General features: G+C 39.2%; 2 protein-coding genes across 2 annotated transcripts in view; one reads left to right on the forward strand and one right to left on the reverse strand.

Moving 5' to 3' along the window:
* Positions 1-24,743, forward strand: part of znf827 (zinc finger protein 827) — a 292,140-nt gene that overhangs the window by 54,327 nt on the left and 213,070 nt on the right.
* On the reverse strand, positions 19,923-23,449 carry pou4f2 (POU class 4 homeobox 2). The gene is made up of 2 exons (XM_069689255.1): positions 22,622-23,449; positions 19,923-22,312 (listed from the first exon to the last, which is right to left on the reverse strand). Exons 1-2 carry the CDS (start codon positions 22,835-22,837, stop codon positions 21,380-21,382), a joined length of 1,149 nt encoding a protein of 382 aa, XP_069545356.1. The 5' UTR covers positions 22,838-23,449; the 3' UTR covers positions 19,923-21,379.

A 24,743-nucleotide genomic window follows, 5' to 3' on the forward strand; every position in this document is an offset into this window, starting at 1 on the left:
GTTTTGTTCTTTGAGTTTTGGACATCCTAATTCTAACAATAACACTGTAATCTGAGTTAATTGCTGAGATTTTGGAGCATTGCAGTATTGCTTAAAGGAGATCCATCTGAGCGAGAGCCATAAGTGTTCATGACCCTATAGGTTTTTAGCAAACCAATTTGGAAAAGGAAACAAATGCAGTAAATGATTGAATTAATTCAGTTTTCCTCTCTAAACATCCATCACCGGACGTCTTCCTGGTTGAGCTTCGACCTGCCATTGTTAAGGTAGCTGCTTCCCAGTGTAGTGTCATGGACCGTGTCTCAATTTGTGTACTTCCAATAGTATAGTATAGGGCTTGAATTTCAACAGATTAGTGTTGTCTTAAAACGCACTCGCCCGTTGTGTGCTCACCGGAAACAACTGTGACATTTGGATGCGTCACCCGACAAAATATTTGGTGGCTTTATTTGGTAATTTTGCTTTTTCATGCCCTCTGTTTCATTCACACAATAGACATAGTGAAGGTTTCAGTCCTGCAGGAGTATGGTGGTACTTAGTGAAAAATAAACGCTTTTGTTGCGACATCAACACAATAAGTATTGTGCACCATTTGCAGCACCAGCTGCAGCTTCCTGAACCACCTATTTTTTTGAAAATAGTTTAAAAGCAGGTTGATGGTCCCTCTCCTTCCACTACGTAGTCATAACAGCAAATGTTGAGAGGTTTCCAGTGTTACGTACTCAATTTTTGATCATTATGAGCACACCGGCCCGGCACTCATGGGACCATGCTCGTTAGTGTGAATGCACTTATACGCCCGAAATAAAAAGTATAAGTACATGAATATATCAATTGACACATAGCCAAAGTCCCACCTTTTTAGTTTGTTGGCTTTACTTTAAGATCCCTTACCTTTTGTGTCAGTTTTTACTTTCTGCGCTCGTGTATTTTTTCATGCCAGTTGTTGTGTTCACCTGTGTTTCTCTTTGGCACTCTGAATATCTGTGTTCAGCCCTGTGAGTTCAGAGTTTTCCAGTCTTATTGTGCTTATTACTTTTGCCTATTCCAAAAAATTTTCTCACTCCTTGAGTTTTTGTTTGTTGGTTAACCCGCAGTTATAAGTAAAGCTCACTTTTACTTTGACTATGTGCCTCAGTGTCGTGAGTTTTGGTCCTTTAGTCAAACTATGTAAAGGCAATGCTAAGACCGCCTACTACAATAAGCAATTGAAATAAATGTCACGTTCCTGTGTTCATATCTGACTCATTGCTTCCAAGTGTTACCCTCACATTACAGCAGGTTTGTTAGTTTTGGATGCTTTTTTTTTTTCTTCCTCTACTCAATCTTTCACCTAAAGATCTCTACTATTTGAAGGGAGATACATTTCTCTTTTGTTACCAGAAAAAAATCTACTGCATCATTGCAGCTGAACTGTACAAAAAGCAGGAAAGATTTACCTACAAACTCATGGCTATAAAGCAGCTGTTTAGCTATTCAAAACTCAGGCTGCACTATGCTTGTTTCACCAAAGCCTCTTCTGCATTTATCTTTTAGTTTTCAACAGGCATCAGACCCAGAGCTGTGGAAGAGCCGCTGCCACAGTTAATTTATCCACACCAGCAGAACACAACGTGCTGGATTAAACTGAACAAACCGATCAGATACTGATGGTTCAGTTTGTGAATTACAAACTCAATGCACTGTGTTCAGACATTTACAAATGTTAAATATGTCATACATTTTGAGCAGCCAGCACATTGAATTGAGACTCAGTGAGCAAGTTGTTGAATACCTTTTTCTTAAACCTGTTTCCTCTCCTGTTTCTGCTTGTATTATTGTGCTTATTCACTTGTATTTTCCTGTATACTCTAAGAATGTCAGGGCTCATTTGCATATAGAGCAGGGAAGTGAGATCCAATCAGAAGTGGTCGTTGAGGCACATGTAGAGACTCATGATAGTGCCAAGTGTGAACAAATGGCTAAAAGCAGGCCACTTGTGGCCCGATCACTGATCAGGACAGTTTGATAATGCCATGTGTGTGCAGCCTCTCTGTTTAAAAATAAATAAATAAATAATACTTAATAATTAATACTCTCCAAATGAAGCAACTGGGGGGACAGGAAGTTGGACTCAAAAGCAAGATTTAAAGCTCAGGCATGTAAAAGCCAAAAGGTAGTAACTGCAAGGCAGGTAGTCGTGGATGGCTCTGAAAAGGGAGAGAGAGAGAGACAGAGAGTTTACCGACAGGAAAATAACTTGACATGAATGAATGAGACCAAACATAAGCAGAAATGGGTGCTGTGACATCATCTTCCCCCTCCTTGTTTCCTTACCTGCATGGTTAAGCTTCCATGACCTGTTCTGTAACATCTCGGCTGCATGTAATTATCCAGCCATCAAAGCCAAGCTGCTGTGCCAATCAGCCTATCCAGGGTTAAGGGGACACACTTGTCTGCAACAGTACCCCGTGTACATTTCTGGCCCCAGCGTATCTCAGCAGTCTTTGCTAATGACTTGTAGCCAACAAATTCCTAAGACTCTCAGGTGGCTTCCTCCAACCAGGCTCTGTACGATGATGAAAAGCCTGAGATAAAATAAACTGACAGTTGCAACTCATTGCGAGGAGCAAGCAGCAACCTAGCAGCAGCTGAGACCCTGGGAGCCCAGCACTCCTCTCTCTCTTGGTTTTTTTTCATCCTTTCCTTCATCACCCCCCTCCATTCTCCTCTGCCCTCCTCCTTGTGTGTGTGTGTGTGTGTGTGTGTGTGTGTGTGTGTGTGTGTGTGTGTGTGTGTGTGTGTGTGTGTGTGTGTGTGTGTGTGTGTGTGTGTGTGTGTGTGTGTGTGTGTGTGTGTGTGTGTGTGTGCATGTCAAAATGCATGGGTGGAGGAGTGTGTTCATCAGGGGAGGATGCAGGGTAACTACTGGGAGGGGAAACTGGATGCCCCTGCCACTGTTCCCTAATTAAAGCCCATTCCTGCCTTTTTATTTCAGTCCATTAAGCAAAAAACTGTGGCCACCCCTCTCTCGCTTCCACACATGACACACTCCAATCAATACACTCCCACTGGCTGCCTCACTGGGTGCCTCAAATGAATAGATTGCAGTGCAACATTATGTCTAATTGAATTTTGCACAGGGAGCCTTGCAGAGCACTGTTGCAGGGCTGCAGATTTTGTTTTCAGATTAAACAAACGTTTTTTTTTAAAAGATCTAAGAAAATGATATGGTGTGATATTGTCAATAACGAATATACATTCACATATATATAAAGAAACTATTTGTTGACATGTTGTTAGGCTTCAAAATCATTATGTACATCACCTTAATGCAAGATAATTATGCCATATCTTAACAGTACGACAGTACACACCAGATGCAGTTCAACAAACCGAGCTGTACACTCAGGTCAGGCCCACAAAGGTTCATATTAGCACATCAGGCCCCAGGAGAGAGCCTCCTCCTGGCTGGTGGCTGTGGGGGGTTCAGCCCGGGGATGGGGGAGGCTGGCAGATGGTTCAGTGGTATGTCTGATAGATGGATGGACAGATGAATGGATACATTTGACAATGCCGTTCTTCTGCTGTGTATATGGTCACCATATATACTTTGTGTAACATTTATATGGACTGCCAGCTCTCTTCGGGCATGTTCTTATCATTATCTCCTTGAAGCAACAATATGCATGAAGGTATGATTCCATAGGATACCATCCAGAGTAAGGCTGGACATTGTATTCAAAATTCAAATTTCAGTTTAATTTAATGTTTGATGTGTATTGAATAGTTCAAATTGAAAACTGGTAATATGTTAGAAGAAATACTATCACCTTGTGGAGCCATTAATTAGCTTTTAAATCAAAGTGCAGCTCGCAGTCAGGCTCCAAGTTTCGTGCGTGCAATTCCTTTTAAACACATCATATGGTGCCCTGTACGCATTGTAAACCAGGCTATTATAGCTCTCCTCGTTAATGCAAAATGTGGTAAACATTTAGAGGAGTAATCGTTGACGTCATGCATGGGAAATTCACAAATTAAAGTGAGGTTGTTTGCTTATTTTGTAAAATTCAACTGCCTCACAATGATGGAACAAGGATGCCAATTTTGAAGTCACCTGTTCATTTGAATTTATTTCGACCTTATTTTTCAAACGCAGTCATGACCAAATCGAGGTATTTCTTTGGACAACTAATGATACCAGCACCATACTGCACCTGAGTTTCATGAAATATACATGTTTTTCTACTTAAAGCCAAATATGAAATGTAATGTACTGCCTAATACAAGCAGCTGTACAAGGAAAATACAAGTTCAAATAATGACTTCAGATTCTGTATGTTTCTCAAAAAAAAGAATACCAATCTGAGCATCATTAGAGGTTCTGGTAGTTGAGTTAGGGTAGTTAGTGGCATGAAAATATTTTGATTGGTTTTGGTAACAAAAAAAATCTTTGATACCCAGTGGCTTGATAACAATTCAATTTGTAAGACTCTGGCAAGACATCTTTGCTGACATTTAGAGGAGGGTTTGGTATTTATTTATTTTTTTAAATGAAACAGAATTCAGATGTTGGCAGCCACCAGTTCAATTCTCCAGATGTCACAGTTTCATTTGTCTTCTTTCCTAATTGATTTGTTCACCTGTGCCAGTGAGCTTCTGTGCGAACATCTCATTGTGTGCCTTCAGTGACCACTGCAGCGGTTCCCCTGCCAATTAGCACAGTCGCTCAAAGCAGGTGCCAAGGCAAATATTTAGCTAATTATCAATATTTAATAGCATATCTGCACTGGCTCCTTTCCTAAGGTCCAGCAGATGCTATTAAATCTCACCCCATAGATACACAGTTATGACACGTAATAACTACTTGAATATAAAAGAGATTAATAATTTAAAGTGAGCCAACAAATTAGGACCATCATTAAAAAAAACTAGGCTCGAAACCATTTTGCATAAAACCAGCCCGGTTCAAGGTAATGCCAAGGCTCTCCTGATAAAGAATTACAGCATTAATTCAGCAAAGTGAACTTATTGCTCCTACTCCTTCTCTGAGATCCCTGGAGCATTGAGAGTGGAGGAATGGAATGATAGCATTCATGGACACAGAGGCGCTTATTTTCATTTCCCCCATCAAACCTAGTCTGAGTTTTGTGTACTTCTATATGTGTGTGTGTGTGTGTGTGTGTGTTTTGTGGTAGAAAAGGAAGGACTGATCCCTCTCTTATTGTTGTACGATTGCTGAGGTTCCTGTGAATAGCGTGCCATTATACTGAAGGTTTTCTCCCCAGAGAGGCCGATGTGGCCCGTCTTTACCAGAGGTCTATTGTGTGTAAACACAAACAGTAACATACACACAGACACACGCTGTGACCTCTCTGGGTCATTGTTGGAATTACATAGACATATCCCACCTTTCATGTGGAGATCTTGGCTGGCATCTTAATTGACTCTGCAAGCTGTGTCAAATGAATACCATCAACTGGAGGTACTTGGTCTTTACACTAAAGATCCACCTCTGGTTACAAATTGAACTTGACTGTCAGCATGTAATTGTACTTTGATGTAATACAACACATGTTTAGACAACTGATGCTCAGACACATGATATGGTTACTTTTACATGTGTATGGTCTTGAAAACTTGTGTCTTCAGAGGTTGTTTTTTTTCTTTCAGATTTTCGACATTAAAGTGTGTTTTCAGAATTCCTGTTCAATTCCCAGTGAGCAAACACTTCAGCTTGTGCAGAGAGAGCTGCAGCACCTTGTGAGGCAAACTCCTTTAATGGAGCATGTTGCTGGAGGCGCCATTGCTTGCTTGTGTGATATTACCATTTACCTGCTGTTTTGAATTTTATTTGAATTGGGATGAAAAGATCAGGAAAACGTGTACGCTGGCAGACATAGCTTAACTCCAGTTTTTTTTTTTTTTTTACTCCCTCCACTCTTTAATTTCAGACATACTTTGACAGTGTTTTATACTTCTGTACTTGTGTATGCCTTTTGGGATTTAATCTGCTTTGAGAGAAAGGGAGAGAGAGTCTACAGTATTTCCCCAAGGATATGCATGCAGAGGGCAGAAAACATCAATCGGCCATCTGATGCCTTACGCATTCTTTGTTGATATGATGAGATCTTGTCAAATGTTTTGCATCTTACCTGAATTGATGGTTTTATAAAGACACATTTATAAAGAAAAGAACTGAACTCTTGTGTTATTTAAATGAAGTTCAAAGTTACCAGCATAACCATCTGTATCTAACATGCAGTCCGTACATTATTAGTCTTGTACTTTAAGCAGTTCCGCAATTACACTCGAAACCTTCATTTTATTTTTTATTTTTTTTATCAGCAGCATTGCTTTAGAAGTGGCAAAAATTGGTCGGTTGGTCAGATGGTCGACAACTTTCATCCAGTTTGTAATATCCCAACAACTGTTGGATGTATTGGCATTAAATTTGGTATAATAATAATAATAATAATAATAATAATATTCAACTTTATTTCTATAGCACCTTTTATACAAGAAATGCAGCTCAAAGTGCTTCACAGCAAGAAAATTACAAGCAGTGTGTCACAAAAACAGATATAGAAGAACAGTTCAAAATATAGAAAAGAAATGAGATGCACAAGAACAGATAAAATACATCATATTAACACAAATACAGTTTTAATATAAAATAAAGAAATGTGTTTTTTAAAGGTCCGGTAGTTCAGACCTTCAAAAGTAGCTAGTTAAAGGCGAAAGTAAAGAGATATGTTTTGAGCTTTCTTTTAAAAGTATTTCCTGAGCTAGCTTCCCTGATATCTACAGGTCGTGTGTTCCACAGCTTTGGAGCGTAACTCACAAAGGCTCAACCAGTGGAAGTATCCATGATAACCAGACATTAAAACATCTTGACTTTTACTTTCCCCCACCTCTTCCTCCAGCACCACGAGCAGGTTAAAGTTTTCATTTGCCTTGTGAAATATCTCAACATTTGTAATGTTGTTTGGTATGAAATCTTTTACAGACACTTGTGGTTCCCATTGTGGAATTAAAATCTTAAATTAATGATGTTCCCGTACCTCACACATTCCTCATTTCCTTCACTCTTCAGTTTAGTCTTTTGCTTATTTCTTTCACCTGATGTACCTGGTGTTTTCCTTAGTTTGTAGTTTTAGTACTTTGGCTACATGCAACCATCTGCATACATAATTACAACACTGTATCCCTACAACCTCCCAGTAGGTGCTGTATTGATACCTCTGGCAATCTGTACTGGTTAAAGTATATTTAATGTTACATATTTGTAATAATACATCTCCAGTGATTGTTTGATTTAAGGCGACTGATTGGCTCAGTGACATTAGAAAACAATTCTGTTGTAAAGAAGTGAATATCAGGACAATGCAGAAAGTAAATCTCCACATGTATTATAATATATTTACATGTCACAGACAAAAACAGTAAATCTGTGTTAAAACCATAACAAAACAAAACATAACCACAGCAGAAGTCTAAAAAACAGCCAGAATTCAAGAAACTGTACAGGTCGCACACTGATAACGAGAAAGCAGCAATTTATCACATTTATGGGTTTTCCATTTTGGAGTCTTGGGAGACGTCTTCGGGGAGGACTGTGACAAGGTTTTTAATAAAGAACAAGCTTCTGACCAAAGTTCAACCTGCAACAAGCCAAACACATGACAATCAAAATGACAAACTCACAGACGAGAAAAAATAAAAGTGACTATAAGATTCAAATTTTGACAATGAAAATCTCTCTTAAAAATGTAGAACCTTACCTCACAGGAGACAACTAAGTGCTATTATCAGTGTCGCAAGGTGTGTCACGGCTGTGTTTTTTTTTTTTTTTGCAATTTATTTTTGCTTGACACCAACAGCAAACTTGACAAATGTCTACTTCATAGTTCATTTTCACATACTTAAGAAGCTTTGGTTGCAAATCATTACCTGCACAGTTATTATTTAATGTCAATCACCTGTCATTCAAGGCAAGAGATATGTGTGTCTCCGTTTCTGGGAATAAATACTTAAAAACCACATTGCTGCACTCATTTTAATAATTATCTCTATGTGACCAAAGTTGTATATCTTTGTTCATTGAGACAGTGGTTAATTCAACCTTTGATAATGTCATGTTTGTATTAACAAACAAAAGTGAGAAAATTTTTATATCTGAGGAGTATTGTAAATGCTTTTAAACTAGTAAATATTTCTTAAAACACAGTGACAGTAAATTGGGCATATTGATATTGATATTCTCCTTTAAGGTTGCCCAGCCATCCAGTCTAGCATGTCGGGGAATTTCTGGTCCTTGAACAGTAAATATACTTGAAACATAAGGATATCAAAAAAGACCTTCTCAAGGACACACATCTACAGGTAAAAAGGTAAAAAAAAAAAAAAAAAAAAAGCTGTTTTGAATTTAAGTATTAAAATGAACTGTGTGTGAGACCTTAATGAGACAAGAACCAAAAAAAAAATCACACAAGGTCATCTTTCGTAAGAACAGAAATTCCATCCCTCTGGGGCAGAAAAGACAGAACTTTTTGTTTTAGCAAACTGCCCATCAAATAAGCATAATTACCATCAGAATTCATACAGTGTTCTGAGACTCCTGAAGGCAAGCAGCCCCACTCAAATTAGCAGCTCTGATAAATCACCATTAATTAGCTAATAAAAGCCAGCAGGTGGTTCGGAGCCCAAAGACATTCCCCGGTTGTCTGAATTATGTATATTACAGCAGTGCACTGATAAAGTAAATGAGAAGGGGGAACAACAGATAGGAGTTCTGGAGGCCCCTCATGTAGGGATAATGCTCCAATCAAATCTCCTGCAATTCCACAATCCCACCCAGAGGAATACAAGTGGCTCTGACCCCCACTCAAATCACATAACGCACAGGGCTGTGGTGTGAGGCATATTTGTACTTGGATTATGCATGCTGAATACAAAGTTTACCTTAGCCCACCCCTGAATGAAGAGCTTGTGAAGACGTTATACTTTGATTATAGAAACATAAGGCAATTATAAGGAGAAAAGAGACACGCATTGATTGAGGCATGATGACCTTTCTGCTTTGAGCTGACAAGGGCAGCATGTATTCTTCATCATCTACATCATTATTCATTTAAAAATAAAGGTATTTAAGGAATGAAATGAAAGTAGTCTTTATAATCATCTGGCGCACACATGATAATTCGCTTAATACGCCAACAATTGCAAAATTATGAGGACAATAATGTCGATTATGTCCTTATCAAAGGTGTATTACACATTTACAGTTTTTTTTTTTACAGCCATTATATGCATATAAGCTTTGTAGAACAGCTTTAACTAAATAATTAAAGCAATGTTAAATAGAAAACAATAACTAATAATATTTTCCGTGTAGTTGATTTAATACAAAAAGCTGTGATGCCAAAAATTCACACTGATTGTGTTAGAAAATATACAAATACTAATATAAAAAGGTCCTGTGAAGTTTTTTTTTCTTTTTTTTAATGAAAAAATATTTATGTTTACATTCCGTGTGTATTTTCTAAAAGGCAGCATCGTACTGTCCTCTCTAGCTTAAAGCTTTTGGTCTGCTGCAACACTTGGCAGTGATGTCACAGGGTGCCGCAGTTACACCTGAACAGCACTGCAGCTACGCAAGAAGTTACATGATTAGAAGTTAGCAAAAAATGTATTATTTCCAGGTTGTTAGGGTACTCATTAAAGCCTCTTAAATACGATGAACACATATCCTTCCACATCCATGTAGTTGTCTTCTCTGTCGTTGGCTCATTGCTACACATCTTAGTGCGTCGCCGCCACCGACAGTAGATTGTGTGAAAAACGTAACAGCAGGAATGTGTATCACCTCGCCCACACACTTATCCATGTGCACGATACAAACAAAACAGGGACTTGCTCGTAAAAACATTATATCTTAAACTTAATAATTGTCAATAACTCCACAGGATTTCAGGGTTTGAAATTAGTACCCAAATACAACAATATTTAAGGATGTTTATAGTCTCATCATCGCTATTCTGTACAGATTGATTGACATTTGTAGATTCATAATGGGCTCTTACAAAATGAAGAGTCACACCACTTACCGTTTGAGTGTATGTAGCTGATGCATCCACTTCAAATAATCCCTGTCAAGCATCATTTGGTGAATAGGGGTTAATGGAGGTTAAATCAACATGTAATAGATACTTGGACGACTGGTTAGCTTCAGGATGTTAGCTGATCACTGATGCTTTTCATATTATTATTTGTGTTGTTTACCACAGATATATTAAGTTTTTGTGCAGTTTGATAAACTTGTTTTGAATGACAGATTTTGCATATTATAACCCGTCTATCTCTGCTAAACGCTGCCACAACCAAGTTTCCCTGTCAGCAAACACACTCAGAAATCTAGTTTGCTTCTTTCCTCCTTGGGTAAATGAGCTCTTTTCTCTGGGTTAGATGTCCTGAGGCAGCCACTTGGCAGAGGGTGAAAGAAATGGCAAAAAGGCATCCACACAAGTGGGACATGGGAGCAGATGGGACACTGATTGCAGTGTTGTTTACAGCTGTTGAGGTCCTTCCACACTGCTATATAGAGGTCAGAAACTATGTCTGTCTGCCACATTTCACAGCAGCGCCACTGAGATACACAGGCATCTCTGAGGCACATCTTACTGTCAATATTAGAGATTTTAAAGAAGCATACAATAAGAATGTGTTTTTTTTTTTTTTAGCAATATGGGGTTTTTGGGGTAATGTTTCTGTTTGCTGATATTAGTATTTTCCTCATAATGTTCTCCTGGAAAAAAGAAATCTGCACATGCTCACACTTTTGATGCTCTCAGAAAGGGACAAGGAAATAAAAAGGACAGCAGAGAGTGAGAAAGAGAGAGCAACTGTAAGGAAAGCCATCCAACACAAAGGTCTTTGACGATCGTTAACATTTCTTTATGTTCGCATTGAATCACTTTATATGGTTTTACCGGGGACGTTGCCCATTCAGGAGCGCTCCATCAGGGTTCTGACTATAGTCTGTATCTCAAGCAATAATAGCCCAGAGCGGCAGGTGAAATATATCCAAAGTAATCAACCTTTTGCAAAGGCACCTCAGAAGCACACATTTCAACAGCACAGTGTAATCTAATATAGTGGGTGGCATCAACTTGCTTTGCTGAGACATTACTTTCAATAGAGTATTTGCATGGCAAGGTGATGTAACTTTTAAGCAATAAAAATGCTATATAGCTCTCATTTCCATTACGGTAATTGACATACTGTCTGAAATGTGAGCATGATGGTCAAGAAGAAATATGTTGAGCTTTTCGAATAGATTCTTTGGTATGTTGTCATATTTGGCATCGTGCACTTTGTATTAATTTCTGTGAAATAAAGACATAATTCTGTGCAGGAAAGTATTTATATCTATGCTTACAATTTGCATGATGTCTGGGGCTTTGTGGTGGCAATCCTTAGATAAGAATGTCTGGCTGAAATTTGTCTGATGGCTCATTTACAGCATGATTGGCAGCTGACAGTCTGCAGGATAAAGCCATTAAAGGCTGCCAGATTCTAATTTTAGTACAAACAAACAACCCGGCACAGTCATAAATGTGAAACCAGACATTGGATATTAAATAGATCCGAGTGAGTGAAATCTGTTTTTAAAAAGACATTTTGTTATGTCTATGCAGTTATTTAAAATATATAATTAGTTTGCGTCCTATGCTGTTTTAGATCAACTGTATTTACCTCTGTAAAAAAGAGAAACTAACATATTAGTCACATTTTAACAAACTTGAAAGCAATTTAAACAGTTTGATATTATAAAAGCTGTGAGAAATTGATAACATTTATATCCCATACTTCATCCGTACATGTGATTTTTTTTTTTTTGCGTAATGTGCAGATTGTAGTGTGGTGATTTGTGGCTCCAAACTGAGGAACATAAAAGAAAGGTGAACAGACATAAACCACAGCGTGTCGGAAGAATAGCAAACTTAAAGGGTTTCATTAACAGAGCGAGATCTAAAGTGTGTAAAACTCTCTGATGGGTCGCTGAATGTCTGTAATTTTTTTTTTATCCTCTGGCCTCAGCGTCTTTATCGTAAAACTCAGCAAAGTTCACACCAACCACAGTGATTTATATTATTGTTTATAAATACCCCAATGAGTCGAGATCACTGCAGAACTTGAACCCCTTGGTTTTTACTTAAAATTCGTATGTCTTATATATAATTGCTGTTCTGCATTAAACCAGATGCTGCTTCAGTCTGTCTTTGAATGAAGGCAACAGTTCACAGAAGAGCACAAAGCCAAAGAAGATAAGAAACATTTTTTATTCTCATTTTCAATTTAAAAATATATCGTTTTACTTTTCCACTTGAGAGACACAAAAACATGGAAACGGAATTGCATCACATTCATGACTTGTAATGAATGAAGTGTTTTAAAAGTCCCAGTTGATATTGTTTTGTCGTACTTGTCCTTCTGCTTGTGATTTGCAGCCCTTCCTCTTGAAATCCAGTACACAGAAGAATTCATTTCATCACTAAAAGTTGGCCAATTTATGAATGTCTCATGCTGTTAAATAGGATGGCATTCTGATAGTTAATGCATTTTTAATCATGCAAATACTTTTTACTAGCCCTACCCCCTGACTGTACATGTAATCTCAAGTGTATCGTGTTTAATACGGATATTTGCTTAGGTCCGCCTCCACTCTGACACATCTCTTATTCAACTCCTAAAAATCTAATCATTTACATGTTCTTAATTTTTCTAAACAAACAAGCAAATGAAGAAAGGATTTTTCTTGCTGAAATTTTAAAACTGCTTCAAATGAAAATAGGGAATGTTTCTTCAAAAAAGTATTTTTATATTATTGGACATAACCTTAAAAACCACTATAACCTCAGTGGATCATTACTGTGGCCTGTCAAAAGGCAGCCAGTCTACACTGTTTCTATGGGGCTGTGATAATAATCATACTGCTTAATAACAGCATATTGTTTTGATTATGTTATGGTGTACCGTGTGCATTACGTAACGCTTTAGACACAGATTTAGTCCGAACATACAGTAGATCTGTGTTTGGGATTGGAGATTGTGTGTGTGTGTGTGTGTGTGTGTGTGTGTGTGTGTGTGTGTGTGTGTGTGTGTGTGTGTGTGTGTGTGTGTGTGTGTGTGTGTGTGTGTGTGTGTGTGTGTGTGTGTGTGTGTGTGTGTGTGTGTGTGTGTCCTTATTGGTGCTTTGCGATGCATAGCCATTGAGGCCATAATTTAGTCCATTATGTCCTCTGGTTTGCAGTCGTAGCCCCGGGCCTCTGGCACTGAACGTTGTGTCATTTGCTACCAACTGGGTTTTTGATGAGAGTGTGTGACCTAGACGCCTCATCCCTCACCACTGTCTCATTCCCTTTATTTACATCTGTCTTTAGCATTCTAATTACTCTCTTTATTGCTTTAGCCTGGAGGAATCTGTTATACTGGGGAAAAAAAGGACTAAGGACACTGGAGTTTTAACCAATAATAAAGCAGCATAACTCCCATTACCCAAAGGCAAAGATTGGGCCTATGAGGCTCTTATTTTATGGGCTGTGGGCAAGATAACTATAGACAGTCTTCTCAGTATAGGATGCACATGCAAGGGTGCATTTGCTTTACTGATGTGTGCATTTCAAAACAATTTGTTTTCACTTCAAAGTCAGTGAAAAGAGAATTTGTTTTCCTGAAAATAGGCAATTTTATAGATGTCTCTGGTGATGTGATCAAACTGTATTTGATAAGACTTGTCAATTTATAGTTTTGCCAAAATAGATTCAGGGCTTATAATTTTGTCTTATAAAGTCAAACTGCATTCAGCCTCTTTAATTTCTATTCATGCAAGCACGATACATGAAGAGAAGAAGAATAGACAATGAATAGACAATATTCATTGTCTATTCTTCTTCTCTTTTTGGGGGGGGGGACAATGTCAATGTAAAAAAAAAAAAACTTTTAAATGTTCTGTCCCTTCCCAGTGAATTTTATGAAATAGCATCAAGAGCAGGCACAGCAGTCTTTAATGAGCTCTCAACTTTAAAGACTTGAAGGATATTAACAAGCTGCTTGACAAATGGTGCTTAGAAGCACATTAAAGACGCAGCTAATGGTGCGCATAATGACGGCTAATTTTCGATCAGATATAAATTAGAGCCCCCAACAGTTATTTGCCTTAAGGACTTTATGTAAATGATTCTGTTCTGTATAAACTGAAAACTGAGAGTGAGTGAGTGAGTGAGTGAATGAGGGAGAGAGAGAGAGAGAGAGAGAGTGAGAGAGAAAGGGGGAGAGAGACTAACACTCCTTGTTGGTATGATTAATAGATCTGCAACAGAGCACGGCTGTCAAAGCCCAATGAACACACATCCACTAGACAGCTCTACCACCTTCTCATTAAGGTCCAATCTCTACTCGCTCTACAACTTACTCATTCGGAACACCAAAACAGCCTCTGAGAACGAGCAAGTCTGACACTCAGTGGTTGCTAAAAAAAAAAAAAAAAAAAAAAGGAAGATCAGGTGAAAGGGGATGCAAGGAGGAGACCTAGCTGTTCATAAACACATACGCCCATCCAGTGTTGTTCAATATTTGATGGCTGAAGGCGCTTAATGGCATCAATTTATACATTAGGTCATGATACATAACAGCACACACAACGACTTGACGTGAGTGAATTAAATGATGAACATATTTAGTTAGTAGCTTATATATTCAAACACATCATGACAAATCCACAGATTGAGATCTGCCACTCAGAGGTCAAAGGTCCTGGTGTATGGCCCTCTATCATGGCCACATGGAGCAAGACTTTGCACAGTTGTTGTCAATAGACCCAGCACGACCCTCTTAGACCCACTGTATTAGGGTTGAGCTTTTTTTTTTTTTAACTCTTTATCTGTCTTGAAATGTAATGGCCGTGGTGTTCAACGTAAATATTTTCACGCAGTAATAACAAATAATAAAGAGAGTTTGATGAATTTGGTTCCAAGTTTTATTTAAACTTGAATTAAAGCACATTGGTCCAAATTCCGATCTTATCTCACTTCAGCTTTTTAGTGGTAACTAAGCTTCAACTGGATGCGTTTTTCTGTGACACCACACGGTTTGCAGTTTTAAAGCAAGGTGTGCAACAGTATCTTTACTGTTCTGGCATTTACAGAAGTTTACATATACTGAAACCTGTTTAAAAGTGGTTTTGTTTTTTCATTCATTAAATTCTGGTGAATGCTGTTGAATAATCAACACAGTATCAAGATTACAAAGCTTAATTGCATGTTTTTTGAAAAACAGTTCATCAGGATATTTAATCGTAAAAAGAAATGTGAATCATTTGATTAAGACACTTAAGTTATTTAATTTAATTTTGTTTTGATAAGCATTTGGTTCTCACATGTTAATTCTTTTAAAGTTGAACGTCTTCCTTTCTGAGTAATTAACTGCAGGTGCTGATTAAAAATGTTTTGGTCCATTTAATTATACCAAGCATGAAACGAAAAATGAAATTTCACTAATGCAAAGATGTTGGTCACTTTTATACTTAACTTAATCGAGCAGCCTCATTTATGCGGGAAGGCAGGAGACCCGGACTAATTATTTATTTTCAGAGCATTAATTTTACATGTTTAATTCTACACATCACATGAGCACCAGACTAAGATGAGGAATTAACAAATGTCATGACATATATCTACTTTAAGGGCACTGCTTCCTCTTGCCTACAAAGACAGCAGTGTAACAGTACAATGATGTCTCACCTTCCCCTAGCTGTAAGAAAGTGTACTGCAAAAGGTTCATACAATTGGGGAAGAGAGGAAAAGTCAGTCTTAGTTTTCACTCTACAGTCATAATCTTCATTAAAATAATATTAACATTAATAAAAAAAATTTTTAAAAAAAATTAATTCTTAGCACAATGGGTCCCAAGTCCATAATTGGAAACCTCTGGACTGGCTGTAATGTTGAATTATTTACTAATATCTATACTGATAAACCCAGCTGGCATCCAAATCTCTAAATACTGAAGACATATAATCTGTCCTTGATAAAGTCTAAAACATGCTTGCCATGTTGGAGATAACTGTATTGTAACAGTCTAACCGGGGTGCAGACAGTATTCCCCTCAAGCAAAAGCATTTAAATATTCATTTAGATTCATGTTGAAAAATAAAATTCACAAAATGGCATCGCTGTATGGACAATAAAGAACAATCTACAAAGCCAAGAACTGTAATGATGTGTCTTAAAGAAATTAAACAAAACTTAATGTTTCTATTAGTAACAAATGTATGAAAGAGATGATTAAGCTCTGGGGAAAAGATACAAACTTGGTTTTGCATTCAAATCATTATTTTGGTGTCAGCCACATGTCATGGGTGACTGTGGCCTCTCAGCACCACCCTCTAATCATGTCCTTCAGCTATTTTAGTTGTGAAGGCAGTGGACGTTTCCAATAGCATTAAATTAACAGGGGCATTCATTCGCTTTTTTTTTTCTTTTTTTTTTTCTTTCAAAAATATAAATAGAAAATGTGGATAATTCATATCTTCTTGGTAAAGTTTTCATTTGACACTAAGTTATTACTAAGTGTTAAATGGATAAATGAAATACACTATAATTTTATTTATTTCATTAGTGAATGGCTTAAAATAAAAGGTATGCGTTTAAATGCATCGATGTCATACATTTTTAATGAAGTACGAACTCCTCTCTACGCATGTCTGGACAGCACGGCTTCGATTTCAAAATAAAGGTTATGCAGTGCAGGCCTTTTCCTGACATAATAAAAAGAATAGGTATTTCAGAGTTAAAAGGATAAATAGCTTGTTGGGGCAGTTGTTTCTGGCCGATAATGCGTATCACATTGCAGAAAAAAAATGATCTTACGGCATGGTGCCTGAAAACTAAGTCGGTTACCAGAAACACAAAATTTCCCAACTTTTATTTTTACAGTTCAGGGTCCATCTTAATTCGATTGGATTTATCTTGTGTTATTAACCCATGTGATGAACAACGCAGTACATTTAAACGTGGTTTAATCCACGACTCAGTCATCCATCGGCATTAATAGGGAGGATTTAAAATGTTTTTTTATTTGTCAATTTGAAGATGCAGCACACGCATATACAGAGAGGGCCTCCTCTGGCATCAACTCCTGTTTATGAGCGTGCCTGTGGCGCGTACGTGCGCGATTAGGAGAGAGAGAGAGAGAGAGAGAGAGAGAGAGAGAGAGAGAGAGAGAGAGAGAGAGAGAGAGCTGGAGCTGGAGCAGGAGCAGTTTCATTGGCCGCTGCTGTGTGGCTTTCCCTCTTTTGCATGCCATCCTAGATCAAAAAGTATCCCACCAACCTCCTTCTAGCCATCCAATGCTGCTCCATCGATTAGATTCTGGAAAACACTTAACTAACTAATGACTATTGATGGCTGATTAATATTGCATCAACAACAACAACTGATTGGCGACAATATCAAATGGCGATCGCCGCTTTCCCATTCAAGCAGCCATCTGATTAGTTTGCGCACGATGCTTTTGGCGGCGCGAAAGAGCCACCAGATGACAAATAAAGGGCTGTATGGCGTGTAGCGCGTTCAGTTTATGGCTCACAGTTCGTCTAACTCGAGAGCAGTCGCGTCTTTGAAGGCAGACACTTGGCGTAAATGTACAGTTAAAATATTCTACTCTCAGGTCCCCGGGCGGAGCTCCGACAGTCCCTGGCTTCATTAAATTTTCATCAGTATCCCTGTGAAAGGGGGGAACTGTTCAGGGGGGGTGGGGGGGGGAAGAGAAAAATAAAACAGAGGGCGTAATTATAACAAAAGGAAACAGCGCTGCCCTTTTCGTTTTGTAAAAAGCTCCCACAGTGTCTTTCTGTATATGCATGTTTCAACGTATGGAAGCCCATGCAGCGTGCTCTGAGCATCTGTGGCTTTAAGGTAAATTGTTTGGCTCACATATTTATTGTATATCTAAAAACGACCTTCGATTTTCTTCATTGTGTTGAGGCCTTTTCGCTCTGTGTGTGTTTTTAAAAAAAAAAATATTTTCGATGGATGGGGGTCACATTGATTCACTATCAAAGAATCCAGATCGATTTTCTCCCAATATGTGAGAGTGAAAGCAGGCAGGGAGAGTCTGCCTTTCTGTCTGTCTGTGCAGAGCTGCGGCTTGTCAAGCAGCAGCAGCAGCAGCAACAGCAGCAGCCAGACTCACTGCATAAAGTTAATTTCAATTCCCGATGAGACACTCACTCGGCAGCCCTCCCTGACCAGCGGTAATTAACAGGGATAGCTAATGACTACTTAACTCGCTCTTCATAATTATCTGGTTTTCATAATTCGATGTGTAATTTAATAATTCGCTCTTATTAACGTATTAAGTGAATGGCTCGTTTAGGGGAAATTAGAAGCACTCACCAGGAGCATCTTTTAATTGATGAACCATCACCGCTGTCTCATTAATAAGGGTCGTTTTGATACTCTTAATTTGTCACGAGGCTGGCGGTGGAACATGTTTGGTTTATGGATGACTGTTATAAAGGCGTTGTTTTCAAGATTTAGGAGTCATTTTTTATTAAACTGTCTTAACGACTAAAGAAGAATGCGTCTTTCATTTGCATAGATTAAGCAATTAGTAAATACAATATTATTTTTTTAAAGAATTGGTTGCAAGTTGCACGTCACGTGACACTTTTAGAAAAGCCTAGATGTGTATGTTTATTTTATGGTTATACAAATATATATTTTTTTAAAAAAAGACCTCTGAATTTTTTTAAGGGTAAAACCTTGCAACTATGTATGATTTTTATTTTTCCAAGTGTGCTGGCGTAATTTTTTTTCTGCTGTAATCAATTATAAATTATCCCCAAAATAATGGCATGCAGATGTATTCCAGGTGCTGTAAATAATCAGTGTAAAGGTGGAGGACAGGTTTCAGAAATGCTAATGCTGGGCTCCTCCAGCCTCTCAGGTATCTGTCCATGGTGCTGAAACGCTTGCTCAGCGCTCAACAAACCAACCAGCCAGTCAGCCCTGAAGCCCCAAAACAGCAGCTCTGCTTTGGACATGACATTCAAACTGCTCCCCTCTTTTATTTTATTTTTTTTATTTATTTTTTTTAACCCTCCTCCTCCTCCTCCTCTTATCTAACCATAACTTCGAACCAAAGGTTTGTGCTTCAAAGCCTGTATGCCCGCTTGCACAAACCAAGCATGTTGGAGTGTGTATTTAAATAGAGACGGGCACGTTGGCAGGCGAGCTGTTTTTCTGGCGGGCTGACATCTGGCAAGTCTGCGCTCCAGGGACCCATCTAGCTCTCCATAGACCCCCTGATTAGACTCTAATAGAATATTAGCATTTGCTCTCAGGTAAGGCAACAGTGAGCTGCATAAGCTGGCAGCAAGTCAGCGGAGAAGCCACGTGTGTCTTTAACACTGAGGGCCTGCTTTATGACGGGGCCTGGAGGAGGACGGTGAAATCACGAGTTAGAGGCAGAACATAGCAATTTCTAATCGCATTTCACATTTTCCATTTTTTTTGCATTCATTTACCGCTCTTATATTAACCAGACAGCGAGAGGACAGATCGGATTAAAGGTGGTGGGGGTGGGGTTGTTATTGGTGGTGTCTTGCTCATGAGCACTGTGACAGGCCTCGTGTTGTGTTTCTAAAACCAAACCGGACACCGCTTCGTAACTACAGTCAGTTACCTTTAAAAAATAATCTGAAATGTTTGTAGTCAAATAAGCCTAAAGAATCCACAAACTCTCCTTTCAAAGCTGCGTAGCCCACAGCTAAACCGTTTCCCTCCTCCTCATCAATAAATAACTAGATGAATAAATAAAAGAATATTAATATGTCTGGATGAGGCACTTTACACGCTGTAGTCATGGAAAACGTCCGATTAAATGTTAAAGTTTGTTCTTTAATGAAACACATATTGCAGTCCAATAATTAAATAAATTAAAATTACATGGATGTAATAAATTAATAGAATTATTTAACCAGGGAACCAAAAGCAACATACATTACAGAAATAAGTTACCTCAGCTAAACAGCAATACAGCAAAAACCTGTACGGATATATTTATGTGCATCGACTGGTTCCATTGAAATATTTACATTGTACACGTATACTTCCATGAGGCTGTTTCTTTTTCTCTTCAAGAAAAAACATTACTTAAACAAGGTGATTTAACAAGCAACGACTTCATAATGATGCGCGTATATTTATACAAATAAATAGCAGAAAACATACATAAAATAATTTGAAAAGAGAATACTATCTCATATATATCTCGATTGTACCATCTCAAACATTAGAAATCGTAAAATTTGTGACTGTGTGTTTGACAGTCGTTTCCCTTTAAAACCAGAACAACACGCTTTAACTTGCTGTCAGAATTTGATTTTCTCAAGCAAAACGAGGAGGGAGGGAGGGGGGAGGGGGAGGGGGGAATCCCAATAAATATATAATGAAGTAAACATGACCTCACTCAATAAATACTTCATAAGATACCGGCCCACGCTGGATTGTAAACTTATTGTAGCCGGCGAGAAATCTTTTTTTTTTTTTTAAATCCTTACAAGTGAGTCACTATTTAGATAATTCCACACACTGAGGCCTAATAATAACCCTACCTTATAGTCCAAGCCCCGGGGATCTTGAAAACAGATCCCTGACTTGGTCACACATGGTAACAAAAATAAGTGGAATTAATTACACATTTAGACACAAAATGAAGTGTGTGACAAGTAAATTATTAATTTACAGAGGGTTATTTGGCAGTAATCTAATATTAGCTTTCAAGACCCAATCCTCTCAATCTCCCTCGTGGACCCTGAATAAATGTAAGACTGCATTGTCATGAACTCGGAGGGATAAATGTAGCTTATTCTATAAGCCAAAAAATATAAACACCAATATTCACCAACCAAGTGCTTCGAGTTTAAATGGCCCCGCTGTGTGGAAATAAAAACTGCTATTTTCGTTGGGGTCTATAACGCAAACTATAGTCACCATTTGAAATGAATTATGGATCAAAATGAAAGCACAGAGTCCTGTTAAGTCATACTGCGTTGGCATTAAAAAGTGAAGCATAGTAAGTGTGGAAACAGTGGTCTTACTTGCTCTGTCAAACGATGCTTTACTCGACTCCACATCTCCCTCTCAGCGAGTAAAAGACGTGACTGGGGTTTTTTCGAGTTTTTCAGTCATTGTTCAATGTTAGGAATTTTTCGAAGTTCAAAGCACAAAGTCATCGATGATTGAAAAAACGGCGTGAGATAGGAAATATGATACAAATCATCTCTAAACAGTTCCAAGTCTTTTTCGAAGGGGTGGCGGTTTAAAAGCGATCTTTAGACGCATGCAGAGTATTTCATTCGTTTCTGTTTCTGCCGCTGGTTGCAAAACCAGACCCGCACCACGTTCTTTTTCAGGTCCAGCTTTTCTGCGATCGCTGCGATTTTCTCCGAGGACGGACGCGGCTGAATGGCAAAATAGGCCTCCAGTGACCTCTTCTCTGGCGCGGCTATCGACGTGCGCTTCCTCTTTTTCTCCGCGCCGTTGAACAACTCGGGTTTATTAAGTTTCTCCCTGTGTGATTTCTCGGCTTCTTCTAGCCACGCTTGCAGGATGGGCTTCAAAGCAATCATGTTGTTGTGAGAGAGCGTGAGGGACTCGAATCGGCAGATGGTGCTTTGGCTGAGGGAGCCCACCCCAGGAATCTTCAGACTGGCTAAAGCTGACCCTACATCCGCCTGGGTAACCCCGAGTTTGATCCGTCTCTGCTTAAACCTCTCTGCGAAGGCTTCCAAGTCCCTTGGATCGGCGTCCACGTCGCTCATGCCCATGTGCGGTGGTAGCCCGTGGGCATGAGCCATGTTGATGGCTGCCTGGTGCATGTGGTTCATGCCCGCCATGTGGGCAGGGTGCGCAGCCGTGGAAACCACCGAGCCATCCGGCCCTGCCATGGCTCCCAGTGCCAGTCCCGGGGTGATGTGGTCCAGCAGGTCCCCCTCCAGTGCCTGGTGAGGCTGGTGGTGGTGGTGGTGGTGGTGGTGATGGTGGTGTCCAGACAAAGCGGACGGATGAGAAATAGGCACCGAGGAGGAGGAGGAGGAAGACGACGTGCAGGGGAGAGTGTTCATGGTGTGGTAGGTTGCGTCCGGCTTGAAGGGACTGTGATGTGGAGGGTGGTGGTGGCTCTTGGTCTGCGAGACTATATCCACCGCCGCTAGAGCTTCAGCCCGGGCCAACAAACTCTCATCCAAGCCCCCGAATATATTGCTCTGCAATTGCAAATAGAATGCACACATAACTGTCAGTAGGGAATTCTCCCTCCACTCCTCGGTTTAAAACATTTCCAGAATGTGAAAAAAAGAAATCCTAAAAAAGGAGCACACAAAACAAGACACATGCAACATCCCAGGTCATAAAAATTAATACGAAAGGCAAAGCCGACTGAATACATAAGTTGAGCCGAGGAAAAAAAAATATGGAGGTGTTGGGTGATTTGCTGTGCAGACATGAAAAAAACATCAAGCAAAAAGTGGGCTGTCAAAATGTGCCTTTAAGCAGTGATTATGCAGAATACGTACCGGTGGGGTTGGGAGACAGGCTCTGCGCATCGCCTCCGAGCTGCCGCTGCCGCTGCTGCTGATGATGGTGTTGCTGTGTCGGGAGGACGAGCAGGAGGAAGGTGCATTGGAAGTCAGAGTCGAGGATGAGGAGGAATGCAACGAGTACTTGGGTTCGGGCAAGCTGGTGTGGGCCATGGCAAAAGCCTGCTTGCTGTTCAGAGACATCATCATCATATTTGCGGGCGTCCAAGCCTCGGCAAGTTCCTTTTAATAAGTTAAGACTCCGCCTCCTCGGTCGGGAGTTGAAGCCCAATTGCTTCGCAGGAATCTCAAGTCACTGTCGAGTAAAGTGGAGGCTGAAGACGGTCGTCCAACACTGAATCACATCTATTTATTATTACACGCGGAGGTTATGGAGGTGTCTCGTCTTTTTTTTGGCAAATCAAATATCACAGACACCAACCAGCCATGCAGCTGAGCGCAGCCGATACCTCTTCCTTTGTGGACTTTGTGGCGCGATTGATAAAAAAAAAAAAATAAAAAAAAAAAAAATACTTTCTTTTATCTCCTTCAACTGGCGCCACCTTGTATTAAATGAATATAATTTTGGTTTGCCTTTTTTTTGGCAGAGCTCCTCATAGACGACGCCACAAAAGAAAAAAAAAAGAAAAATTAAAAAAAAAAAAAAGTTTCTCTCCGTCTCTTAGGATTTCCCCCAAATGCTTCAAGTTAGAAACTGTTGCCGCTTTCGTTGACCTGTTTGTTTTTTTTTTGTCAAAAGTTTCCGTCTGGTGAGAAGTAATGGCGGTGACAGTCTCTCTACTGTACCTCTTCGACTACGTTGAATGCTGCGGGGACCCGAACTGCCTCTGCTCTGAGGCGAAGGGCAGACTGAGTCTCTCTCCGCCTCTCTCTCTCTCTCTCGCTCTCTCTCTCTCTCTCTCTCACTCACATCACACACCCTCCCTCCCTCCCTCCCTCTCCCTTTTCTCTCTCTCTCTCTCTCTCTACAGCTCTCTCACTGTTTCACCCTCTCACACTCTTCAGCTGCACCTGAAAAACCCTTTCATGATTTATTATTCTTCATTAGCCACACCGCCGCCGCCGCCGCTGGGGACTCTGCGCATGGGCAGTCTGCAACAAGGCATTTATTTCAAATGACTCTACTTCATCACCAATATCTCGTTACCAATACCACGTCTAATGAAGCTCAGATTTTTTTGAAGTCCTTTTTTTTTTTTTTGTATTGTGCGTGAAAAGATGTTATTGTTGATTTTGTAAACAAAGTTCAACTCACGCCAAATATTCAAACTGGTGCTTGAGGGAGTAGACAGTGGACAGCTCCACTTCACCTAATAGATCAAATTAAATCAATTATTATTGTATAGTCCAAAATAATTTGCTGTGATTTTATGATGAAACCTAAGGTTAAAAATGAAAGCTGTAAGAAATGTAAAAATAAAATAAAAATGATTGCATTGGCAGCTGCTCGGATTATTAAATTAGTATCTAAATTTAAGGTAGGTGACAGGAAAGGTTTCATATTACCGCCTGCATGTTTGTCTCTGTTGTTGCTATGCTCGTTTTCGCTTCTTAATCTTGAAAAAACTTACGGAAAATAGCAGAAAGAATTTAGTATAAAAATAACAACCTGTTTTGAATGGTGATCTTTTTGTTTTAATCCATGTTGGTTTGCATGCAGAAAGGCTGCTTCTTAGGCTACTAAATGAACGACGATAAAAGTGGATTTTTCAAATAATGAGTACTGTTTAATTGGAAATCTATATAGCAGGCTATTATCTTATCTCTCCACTAATTAAGTCACATTATCGGTAACGTAATTAAAACATTTAATCACGTTGTAATTAACAAGGAGGTGTCTAATTTGTTTGATATGGTCACGTCTGTGGGATAATTGTTATGATGTAGCGGAGTTTAGGAACCCTCTATTGATACCAAGGCGTCTTGTATGGCTATAATTTTTCTAAACACCTCTGTCTCTCTCCCTGCACACACACACACACACACACACACACACACACACACACACACACACACACACACACACACACACACACACACACACACACACACACACACACACAGAGAAATGTGACATCTTAACAGGTGTAAAGCATAT

Source organism: Brachyistius frenatus, unplaced genomic scaffold (genome assembly GCF_029030835.1).
Source record: "Brachyistius frenatus isolate BFR_SWC_R1_liver_20210118 unplaced genomic scaffold, ASM2903083v1 Contig_7, whole genome shotgun sequence".
Classification (NCBI taxonomy): domain Eukaryota; kingdom Metazoa; phylum Chordata; class Actinopteri; family Embiotocidae; genus Brachyistius; species Brachyistius frenatus.

What these genes read in the sequence shown, in the direction of transcription:
- pou4f2 (XM_069689255.1), bottom strand. Translation starts at nt 22,837, where the DNA reads ATGATGATGATGTCTCTGAACAGCAAGCAGGCTTTTGCCATGGCCCAC. An exon ending in CCTGTCTCCCAACCCCACCG is followed by an intron (nt 22,313 to 22,621) that starts GTACGTATTCTG and finishes TTGCAATTGCAG; the next exon opens with AGCAATATATTCGGGGGCTT.